This window comes from Protobothrops mucrosquamatus, unplaced genomic scaffold (assembly GCF_001527695.2).
Source record: "Protobothrops mucrosquamatus isolate PMUCROS unplaced genomic scaffold, P.Mucros_1.0 scaffold4453, whole genome shotgun sequence".
Lineage (NCBI taxonomy): Eukaryota > Metazoa > Chordata > Lepidosauria > Squamata > Viperidae > Protobothrops > Protobothrops mucrosquamatus.
The window spans coordinates 7,032-18,319 of NW_015390363.1; the positions used below are offsets into that span (position 1 = coordinate 7,032).

An 11,288-nucleotide genomic window follows, 5' to 3' on the forward strand; every position below is an offset into this window, starting at 1 on the left:
GAGGGAAGCCCACCTGGTATCGGAAGCCGGGGGAGAGCTGGTAGTTGACCAGCTCCTGGTGGAAGACGGGGGTGAGGCTGCCGGAGATGGGGGGCACCAGCCAGATCCAGTCGGCCGGGCAGCCCCCCCGGATGCGCTGCTCGTTCTCCAGGTGCTTCATGAAGGACTCGGCCACCGCGTGGTGGTCCACGACGGTCACTTTGGCCAGCTGCGGAGAGGGGTGGAGAAGGGCCAAGGGTCCCGTCAGACGACACCCCCCCTGCCCAGGAGAAGGAGAAGGAGAAGAGGAAGGAAGGAGTGACGAGAAGGGAAGGGAAGGGAAGGGTGGAGGGAGGGAGGAAGGAAGCAAGGAAGCAGGAAGGGAGGAGAGAGAAGAGTAAGAAGAAAGGAGGAAGGGAGGAGAGAGAGAAAAAGGAAAGAAGGAAGGTAGGAAGGAAAGAAGGAAGGAAGGAAGAAAGAAGAAAGAAAGAGGAAGGAAGGAAGGAAGGAAGGAAGGGAGGAGAGAGAGAAGACTAAGGAAGGAAGGAAGGAGGAAAGAAGGAGAGAAGAGGAAGGAAGCAAGTAAGGAAGGAAGGAAGGATGGAAGGACGGAAGAAAGAAAGAAAGAAAGAGAGAAAGACAGAAAGAAAAAGAGAGAGAGAAAGAAGAGGAAGGAAGAAGGAAGTAGAGACAGGAAGGAAGGAAAGAAGAAGGAAGCAAGGAAGGAAGGAAGGGAGGAAGGAAGGGCAAAAAAGAAAGAAAGAAAGAAGGAAGGAAGCAAGCAAGTAAGTAAGTAAGTAAGGAAGGATGGAAGGACGGAAGAAAGAAAGAAAGAGAGAGAGAGAAAGAAAGAAAGAAAGAAAGAGAGAGAGAAAGAAGAGGAAGGAAGGAAGAAGGAAGTAGAGAGAGGAAGGAAGGAAGGAAAGAAGAAGGAAGGGAGGGAGGGAGGGAGGGAGGAAGGAAGAAAGAGAGAAAGAGAAGAAGAAGGAGAAAGGGGAAAGGAACGAAAGAGAGGAGGAAGGAAGGAAGGAGGAAGGAGAGAGAAAAGAAAGGAAGGAAAGAAGAGGGAAGGGAGGAAGGAAAGGTCGAAAAGGAAGGAAGGAGAAAGAGAAAAGGAAGGAAGGAGAGAAGAGGAAGGAGAGAGAGAAAGGAAAGAAGGAAGGAAGACAGAAAGAAAGAAAGAAAGAAAGAAAAGAGGGAGGAAGGAAGGAAGGAAGGAAGGAAGAAAAGAAGAAAAGGGAGGGAGGAAGGGAGGAAAGAGAAAGAGAGAGTAGACTGTAGCTGGGTGGGGGGGGATCTGGGTGGGAGACCCCAAGAGTTGTGAGTGTGGGTTGAGCTGGGGGAAGGGGGAGAAGGCAGGAGAGGAGGGGAGACCCCCCACACACACACACCCCAGCACGGGCTCGTGCAGCCCCGTTGTCGCAAACCGCTCGTTCAGGCGACCGTTCACACGGTCCTCGCCTTACGACGCCTCGTTTAGACGACCGCCCTCCACCGCCTCCCCGCGGTCGCGGGAACCAAACCGGGACGCCTGGCAACCCACTCCCGTTTACGACGGTCCCCTTTGGCCGCCTTCCCGACGAGCCGAGTCGACGGGGAGGGCGGGGGGGGGAAGAGAGATTCCACTGAACGGCCACGCGACTCGCTTAACGACCGGAGGGGTTTCGCTTAACGACGGTGGGAAGGAAGCGGAGCCCAACTCCCGTGACAAATGTCTCGCTCGGTGACAGAAATGGGGGTGGGGGGCGTCTCGGTTGCGGTCGTAAGTCGAGGATTCTCTGTAGCGGCTACACACACACACACACACACAACGCACACACACACCTGGAAGCTGTGCAGCACGGCCACGTTCATCTCCACCGCCGCCTTGTCCTTCCAGAGGGAGAGGGTGGTCCCGGTGTCCAGCCCCATCTTCTCAGCCACCCCCTGCGAGAGACGGTTCGGGCGAAGGAGGGAAAGACAATCGGGGGATCGTCCGGGAGGATTTTGGGGGGGGGGAGGATCTGTTGTGACCCCCCCCTTGCTGGGGAAGGATCCGCCATTGGCAGAGAGAGAGAGAGTGGCGGGCGTCGGGAGGGGCACCTGGGTGTGTTAATTTAATTTAATAATTTAATTTAATTTAATTTAATTTAATTTAATTTAATTTAATTTAATTTAATTTAATTTAATTTAATTTAATTTAATTTAATTCTTCAATTTGATTCAATTTAATTGTATTTAATTTAATATTTAATTTAATTTAATTTAATTCTATTTAATTCTATTTAATTTAATTATTTGATTTAATGATTTAATTTAGCTTAATTCTATTTTATTTAATTCTATTTTATTTTATTTTAATTCTATTTAATTCCATTTAATTTAATTTAATTCTATTTAATTCATTTAATTCTATTTAATTCTATTTAATTTAATATTTAACTTAATTTAGTTTAGTTTAGTTTAATTTAATATTTAACTTAATTTAATTTAATTCTATTTAATTCTGTTTAATTTAATTCTATTTAATTCTATTTAATTTAATTTAATTTAATGTATAGGGTTTCCTGCCTGAGCAGTGGGTTGGACTAGATGACCTCCAAGATCCCTTCCAACTATTATTAATAATTTAATTTAATATTTAACTTAATTTAATTTAATTCTATTTAATTTAATTCTATTTAATTCTATTTAATTTAATTCTATTTAATTCATTTAATTCTATTTAATTCTATTTAATTTAATATTTAACTTAATTTAGTTTAGTTTAGTTTAGTGTAATATTTAACTTAATTTAATTTACTTTAATTGTATTTAATTCTATTTAATTTAATATTTAATTTAATGTAGTTTAGCTTAATTTAATATTTAACTTAATTTAATTTAATGTAATTCTATTTAATTTAATTCCATTTAATTTAATATAATTTAATGTATAGGGTTTCCTGTCTGAGCAGGGGGTTGGACTAGATGACCTCCAAGGTCTCTTCCAACTTTATTATTATTAATGTAACTTAATTTAATTTAATTCTGTTTAATTTAATTTAATTCTATTTAATTTAATTTAATGTATAGGGTTTCCTGCCGGAGCAGGGGGTTGGACTAGATGACCTCCAAGGTCCCTTCCAACTATTATTAATAATTTAATTTAATATTTAACTTAATTTAATTGAATTCTATTTAATTCTATTTAATTTAATTCTATTTAATTCATTTAATTCTATTTAATTCTATTTAATTTAATATTTAACTTAATTTAGTTTAGTTTAGTTTAATTTAATATTTAACTTAATTTAATTTAATTCTATTTAATTCTGTTTAATTTAATTTAATTTAATTCTATTTAATTTAATTTAATTTAATGTATAGGGTTTCCTGCCTGAGCAGGGGGTTGGACTAGATGACCTCCAAGGTCCCTTCCAACTATTATTAATAATTTAATTTAATATTTAACTTAATTTAATTGAATTCTATTTAATTCTATTTAATTTAATTCTATTTAATTCTGTTTAATTTAATTTAACTTAATGTATAGGGTTTCCTGCCTGAGCAGGGGGTTGGACTAGATGACCTCCAAGGTCCCTTCCAACTTTATTATTATTATTAATTTAATTTAATTACCCAAAGTTACCCAAACAGCTTTCAGGCCTAAGGCGGGACTAGAACTCACGGCGCCCTGCTGATTAGCCCAAAGTCAGCCAGCGGCCGTCGTCAAAGAGGGGCAAAACGAAACCAGCGTCTCCCTTAACGGCAGAAGCGTCGGTCTCCGTCGTCGTGTCGGGGACTTCCCGTAGGGGCGGACACTGTCAGGGGGGTCGGGTCTCCTCCCCCTCCCCCTTCCTCTGTTCCCGGGGCGGCAGAGGGGCACTGGAAAGGGCCCTTACCTGCAAGAGGTTGTAGCGGTGGGCGTCGCAAAAGTCCCGCATGCCGATCTCGCAGCCCACGTACCAGCCGCTGAAGGGGGCGGCTGGGAACTCCAGACCGCCGATTTCCAGCAGCATGTTGGCCACGGCCGGCAGGGCGTACCAGCGGAGTCCCAGCTCCTCAAACCACAGCAGCCTGGAGTAAACATGAGAGGACGGGCAGCAGGTGAGGAAGAGCAGGGGGCCGGGCCTGATGGGTGGGGGAATCCTTCGGGCGAGCCCCACGCGAGTGGTAGACGAGAGTTTGCCCCCCGCAGATTCGGTCTCCCTCCCATCGGCTGCCCTCGGCCGCCGCACCGCGCTCTGCAGCACGTCGGCTGCCAGCCTGCACCCAATGGGGCGGGAGAGCGCGCGAACACAGATCTGAGGGAATTGGACAAGGGGGCCCGAGAGGTCCGCCCGTCTGCGGCATGGCGCTCATCCAAGGAAGCCGCTGATGGCGCTTCTCCGTCCTCCGGATCACTTGGATGTCCTCCTTTTTCCCGGAAGTGGTTTCGCTTCTTCGTCCGGGAGGCTTCCACGGCTCTAGGGAAGGGACTTTTCAAGCAGGAGCAGATCTTCCGACGAGAAGCGAAACGTCTCCCGAGGAAAAACGGGAAAGGCCCGTGGCCTCGTGGAAAAGGCACCTTGGGAGAGCCATCCCCCCCCAGAGACCACCGTGTCCCCCCTCTCCCCATCTGGGGCCCAGCTCAGCTCACGTGGGGTGGACGATGGGCACCTCCAGCACCAGCTCGGGAGGTAGGACGAAAAGCTCGGGGTCCTCGTCTGGCGCTTGCAGGAGCAACGGGAGGACGTCGAAACGGCCGTAGGGGGGACGCCAGCCGTACTGCATGCAGAGCTGAGGGGGGGTGTAGAGAAAACAGCAAGTGGGGAAGGGCCCCCCAACAGAATAGAATAGAATAGATGGAAGGGACCTCAGAGGTCATCTAGTCCAACCCCCTGCTCAAGCAGGAGACCCTTACAGAACAGCAGAGTGAATAGAATAGAATAGAATAGAATAGAATAGAATAGAATAGGAATAGAATAGAATAGAATAGAATAGAATAGAATAGAGGGAAGGGACCTCAGAGGTCATCTAGTCCAACCCCCTGCTCAAGCAGGAGACCCTTCCAGAACAGCAGAGTGAATAGAAGAGAAGAGAATAGTTGGAAGGGACCTCAGAGGTCATCTAGTCCAACCCCATGTGCAAGCAGGAGACCCTACAGAACAGTAGTGAATAGAATAGAATAGAATAGAATAGAATAGAATAGAATAGAATAGAATAGAAGGAAGGTACCTCAGAGGTCATCTAGTCCAACCCCCTGCTCAAGCAGGAGACCCTTACAGAACAACTGAGTGAATAGAATAGAATAGAATAGAATAGAATAACAGAGTTGGAAGGGACCTCGGAGGTCATCTAGTCCAACCCCCTAGTCCAAGATGGAAGTCTTGGAATGGGCACTGAGAAGTGGGGTGAGGATGTCCCCATGTCTCCTGCTCGAGCAGGGGGTTGGATTAGATGACCTCCAGGGTCCCTTCCAACTCTGTCCTTCTCTGATTCTGTAAGGGTCTCTTGCTCGAGCAGGCGGTTGGACTAGATGACCTCTGAGGTCCCTGTTCTTCTACGATTCTGTATAGCATCTCCTGCTCGAGCAGAGGGGTGGACTAGATGACCTCCAGGGTCCCTTCCATCTTTGTCGTTCTCTGATTCTGTAAGGGTCTCCTGCTTGAGCAGGGGGTTGGACTAGATGACCTCCGAGGTCTCTTCCAACTCTGTCCTTCTATGATTCCGTTTGGGTCTCCCGCTCAAGTAGAGAGTCGGACAAGAAGAACTCCGGGGTCTCTTCCATCTCTGTTCTTCTGTGATTCTGTAGGGGGGGTCAGACTAGATGATCTCCGAGCTCCCTTCCCAACTCCGCGTTCCGTATTCCGCTCACCTCGGTGATCTCCACGTTGGCCGGGTCTCCCAGGACGCTGCCGTCGGGCTGTGGGTAGCCGGCGTACCGGATCAGCTGCTGATTCCAGATGCGGAAGTCGCCCCGTCCCGCCAGCCGCGGCGGGAAGACGGTGATGGCCGACCTGGCGGGAGGAAGCGAGGGGGGGAAAAACCTCAGGCTTGGTCAGGGGAACCTCCTGCCACCGCCCGCAGCCCGTGCCTGCCAGGGCTCACCGGAGATTGCCCCGGTTGGTGGCGTAGTTGATGTGGTTACACAGGAAGGTGAACATCTCCTGGGCGCTGGTGATGTCCCGGGCGTCAAAGACCTGCGGGGAGGAGGGTCTAAGTGGCAGCAGGGGTGCCCCTCTTTCGCCCGAGGAGGAGGGTGAGGACTCTGAGCCTCACACACACATACACACACACACACACACACCACCACCACCAACAACAACTGGAATAGCAGAGTCTTTATAAGCGAGGATCTTCCCGTTGGTGGGTTGGGTCCCGGCCTGCACTTTGTGGGAGCGCAGCAGGGCTCTGGGAAAGGGAGGGGAGGGGCCCTTGGAGTTGTTGCTCAGGGTGAGGACCCTGAGACTGACACACACACACAGAGAGAGACACACAAACACACACACACCGCCAACTGGAATAGGAGAGTCTTTATAGGCGAGGATCTTCCCGCCATTGGATTGGGTCCCGGCCTGCACTTTGTGGGAGCGCAGCAGGGCTCGGGGAAAGGGAGGGGAGGGGCCCCTGGTGGAGTTGCCCAGGAAGAGGGCGAGGACCCTGAGCCTGGCACACACACACACACACACACACACACACACAATGCCAACTGGAATAGGAGTGTCTTTCTAGGCGATTGGATCGGGTCCCGCCTGCACTTTGTGGGAGCCCAGCAAGGCTGGTGGGAAAGGGAAGGGAGGGTGCCCCCGGGAAGAGTTGCTCAGGAAGAGGGTGAGGACCCTGAGCCTGGCACACACACACACACACACACACACACACACACACACACACACACACACACACAGCCAACTGGAATAGGAGAGTCTTTTTGGCGAGGATCTTCCCGCCGTTGGATCGGGTCCCGCCTGCACTTTGTGGGAGCCTAGCAAGAGAGATGGGAAAGGGAGGGGAGGGGTCCCTGTTGGAGTTGCCCAGGAAGAGGGCGAGGACCCTGAGTCTGGCACACACACACACACACACACACACACACACACAACCCGCCAACTGGAATAGGAGTGTCTTTCTACGCGAGGATCTTCCCGCCGTTGGATCGGGTCCCGGCCTGCAGTTTGTGGGAGCGCAGCAGGGCTGGGGGAAAAGGAGGGGAGGGGCCCTTGGTGGAGTTGTTGCTCAGGAAGAGGGTGAGGACCCTGAGTCTGGCACACACACAAACACACACACACACAAACACACACAACGCCAACTGGAATAGGAGTGTCTTTCTAGGCGAGGATCTTCCCGCCGTTGGATTGGGTCCCGGCCTGCACTTTGTGGGAGCCTAGCAAGAGAGATGGGAAAGGGAGGGGAGGGGTCCCTGGTGGAGTTGCCCAGGAAGAGGGCGAGGACCCTGAGTCTGGCACACACACAAACACACACACAAACACACACAATGCCAACTGGAATAGGAGTGTCTTTCTAGGCGATTGGATCGGGTCCCGCTTGCACTTTGTGGGAGCCCAGCAAGGCTGGTGGGAAAGGGAAGGGAGGGTGCCCCCGGGAAGAGTTGCTCAGGAAGAGGGTGAGGACCCTGAGCCTGGCACACACACACACACACACACACACACACACACAACCAACTGGAATAGGAGAGTCTTTTTGGCGAGGATCTTCCCGCCGTTGGATCGGGTCCCGCCTGCACTTTGTGGGAGCCTAGCAAGAGAGATGGGAAAGGGAGGGGAGGGGTCCCTGTTGGTGTTGCCCAGGAAGAGGGTGAGGACCCTGAGTCTGGCATACACACACACATACACACACACACACATACAACCCGCCAACTGGAATAGGAGTGTCTTTCTAGGCGAGGATCTTCCCGCCGTTGGATTGGGTCCCGGCCTGCACTTTGTGGGAGCCCAGCAGGGCAGGTCAGAAAGGGAAGGGAGGGGCCCTTAGTGGAGTTGTTGCTCAGGAAGAGGGTGAGGACCCTGAGACTGACACACACACACACACGAGAGAGACACACAAACACACACACACCGCCAACTGGAATAGGAGTGTCTTCCTAGGCGAGGATCTTCCCACCGTTGGATTGGGTCCCGGCCTGCACTTTGTGGGAGCGCAGCAGGGCTGGGGGAAAGGGAGTTGCTCAGGAAGAGGGTGAGGACCCTGAGCCTGACACACACACACACACACACACACCCCGCCAACTGGAATAGGAGTGTCTTTCTAGGCAAGGATCTTCCCGCCTGCCCTGTGTGGGAGGATTTGGATCCAGCCGCCCCCACCGCACCTGCAGCTTGTTCCACTGGATGCGTCCCAGACAGCGAGGGGCGTTGCGCCAGGCGTGCTTGGCGCCGAAGACCAGCTCCGCCTCCAGCAGCTGGTAGGTGCCCGTGGCGGCGATCTGCCGCTCCACCTCCTGGAGGCGCTGGTGGTGGGCTTGCGACTCGGCCCTGGGGAGGAAAGAGAAGACCAGGGGGGAGGTTTCCCGGTGGGTTTATCGTAGCACAACGACCCGGCAGTGTAGGACATCACCGGATCCTCCTTAGGGATCTTTGGGAATTGGGTTTTTTTTTTCCAAAGCTGAGATTGGCACTCGGCACCCCCAAAGGCCTCCCCCTCTTTCTACACACACCCCGCGGGACAAGCCAGGGCGGGGACGATGAGCTGTGCTGTTGTTGTGGCTCTGTCCGTTCTTTGTTTGTCTTTCCAGGCCCGCCGTGGGATAAACTTTCCCGGACTCGGGATGTGGGTGTTTTTCCAAGGGAGGGGGGCCGAAAGGCCAGGCGGGACGTCCCGGGTTGGAATGGGAGGGGGGAACCATTCTGGAAGATTCCGATAAGAGGCCCCGAAACAAAAGGATCAGGAGCCCCCCAGGCCTTCCTGGGCCGGGTCAGGGAAGGGGGACCCCCCCCGTGCCCCCCCTTATTAGTCCTCGGGATTTGGGGAAGGGGCCGGTCTGCCACTCCGGAGAGAGGGAGGGTCTTGTGGGCAAGGGGGGGTGCCAGCATCCAGCTGCCCCCCTGTAGGGGGAGAGGACGGGGTGCCCCCTCTGCAAATGGGGTGCCGGGATTTGGGGAGAGAGGACGGGGTGCCCCCTTTGTAAATGGGGTGCCAGGATCTGGGCTGCCCCACTGTAGGGAGAGAAGACGGGGTGCCCCCTCTGTAAATGGGGTGCTAGGATCCGGGCTGGCCCCCTGTAGGGGGAGAGGACGGGGTGCCCCCTCTGTAAGTGGGGTGCCGGCATCTGGGCTGTCCCCCTGTAGGGAGAGAGGACGGGGTGCCCTCTCTGTAAGTGGGGTGCCGGCATCCGGGCTGTCCCCCTGTAGGGAGAGAGGACGGGGTGCCCCCTCTGTAAGTGGGGTGTCGGCATCCAGGCTGGCCCCCTGTAGGGAGAGAGGACGGGGTGCCCCCTCTGTAAGTGGGGTGCCGGCATCCAGGCTGGCCCCCTGTAGGGAGAGAGGATGGGGTGCCCCCTCTGTAAGTGGGGTGCCAGCATCCAGGCTGGCCCCCTGTAGGGAGAGAGGACGGGGTGCCCCCTCTGTAAGTGGGGTGCCAGGATTTGGGGAGAGAGGAAGGGGTGCCCCCTTTGTAAATGGGGTGCTAGGATCCGGGCTGCCCCCCTGTAGGAAGAGAGGACGGGATGCCCCCTCTGTAAGTGGGGTGCCAGTATCCAGGCTGGCCCCCTGTAGGGAGAGAGGACGGGGTGCCCCCTCTGTAAGTGGGGTGCCGGCATCCGGGCTGTCCCCCTGCGGGGAGAGAGGACGGGGTGCCCCCTCTGTAAGTGGGGTGCCAGGATTTGGGGAGAGAGGAAGGGGTGCCCCCTTTGTAAATGGGGTGCTAGGATCCGGGCTGCCCCCCTGTAGGAAGAGAGGACGGGATGCCCCCTCTGTAAGTGGGGTGCCAGTATCCGGGCTGTCCCCCTGCAGGGAGAGAGGACGGGGTGTTCCTCTGTAAATGGGGTGCCAGGATTTGGGGAGAGAGGACGGGGTGCCCCCTCTGTAAGTGGGGTGCCGGCATCCAGGCTGCCCCACTGTAGGGAGAGAGGACGGGGTGCCCCCTCTGCAAATGGGGTGCCAGGATTTGGGGAGAGAGGAAGGGGTACCCCCTTTGTAAATGGGGTGCCAGGATCCGGGCTGCCCCGTGTAGGGGGAGAGGACGGGGTGCCCCCTCTGTAAATGGGGTACCAGCATCCGGGCTGCCCCCTGTAGGGAGAGAGGACGGGGTGTCCCGTCTGCAAACGGGGTGCCAGGATTTGGGGAGAGAGGAAGGGGTGCCCCCTCTGTAAATGGGGTGCCCCTTTTGGGGTGGGGGCCCCCGAGAACTTACCGCCTCATGGAGCCATAGTAGAGGGCGAGGAAGTCCCGGGCGAGGCTCAGCAGCTCTTCCTCCGATCGGGCACCGTCGCACCGGGCTAGCATCTGCTTGGGCAGCATGGCGGCGCCCAGGCATCGTTTCCCGTTGCAGGGCACCTCCTGGGAGAAGGGGCAGGCGGGCATCGTGCCGGGGTGCGGGAAAACCGGGAGAGGGGGGTTTGCCCCATTGGCCCCTCCCCCAAAGCCCCTAGGCTCCTCCCACCCTCCCTCCCTGCCCCCACCGCCGCGGGCACCCTCACCTGCCTGGCCTGGGCGCTGAGGGTGTCGTAGAGGATGGTGCCCGTCTGCCAGTTCTTGATGCGGGAATAGCGGGGAGGGTCGGCCGGGCGCTCGGCTGGCAAGCTGGGGAGGGGGGGGGAGAGAGAGAGAGGAGACCCTTCCCGAATCACAGCAGGACAGAGCGGGAAGGGACCTCGGAGGTCATCTAGTCCGACCCCCCAGCTCGAGCGGGAGACCCTTACAAAATCATAGATTGACAGAACGGGAAGGTCATCTAGTCTGACCCACTGGTTGAGCAGGAGACCCTTCATAGATTGACAGTGGGAAGGGAGCTTGGAGGTCATCTAGTCTGACCCCCTGCTTCAGCAGGAGACCCTTACAAAATCATACAATGACAGAGCTGGAAGGCACCTCGGAGGTCATCTAGTCCGACCCCCTGCTCGAGAAGGAGAGCCTTCCAGAATCACAGAAGGACAGAGCTGGAAGGGACCTCGGAGGTCATCTAGTCCGACCCCCTGCTCGAGAAGGAGAGCCTTTCAGAATCACAGAAGGACAGAGCGGGAAGGGACCTCGGAGGTCATCTAGTCTGACCCCTGCTCGAACAGGAGACCCTTCCAGAGTCATAGAATAATGGAGTTGGAAGGGTCCTCGGAGGTCATCTAGTCTGACCCCCTGCTCGAGCAGGAGAACCTTCCAGAATCACAGAAGGACAGAGCCGGAAGGGACCTCGGAGGTCAT

The 11,288-nt window shown here is 53.9% G+C and overlaps 1 protein-coding gene across 1 annotated transcript in view; it reads right to left on the minus strand.

Annotated features, from left to right (window-relative positions):
• NOS3 (nitric oxide synthase 3) overlaps positions 1-10,894 on the minus strand; it is a gene marked incomplete at its 3' end in the record, with an annotated part of 16,734 nt that extends 5,840 nt beyond the window's left edge. Inside the window, exons 1-10 of the mRNA XM_015828390.1 lie at positions 10,839-10,894; positions 10,571-10,673; positions 10,285-10,430; positions 8,246-8,408; positions 6,031-6,122; positions 5,798-5,939; positions 4,580-4,719; positions 3,843-4,017; positions 1,804-1,905; positions 14-208 (exon numbers count right to left, since the gene is read on the minus strand). Coding sequence (XP_015683876.1) covers positions 14-208; positions 1,804-1,905; positions 3,843-4,017; positions 4,580-4,719; positions 5,798-5,939; positions 6,031-6,122; positions 8,246-8,408; positions 10,285-10,430; positions 10,571-10,673; positions 10,839-10,894 — 1,314 coding nt within the window. The remainder of the gene's footprint in view (positions 1-13; positions 209-1,803; positions 1,906-3,842; positions 4,018-4,579; positions 4,720-5,797; positions 5,940-6,030; positions 6,123-8,245; positions 8,409-10,284; positions 10,431-10,570; positions 10,674-10,838) is intronic.
• Between the last annotated feature and the right edge of the window lie 394 nt (positions 10,895-11,288).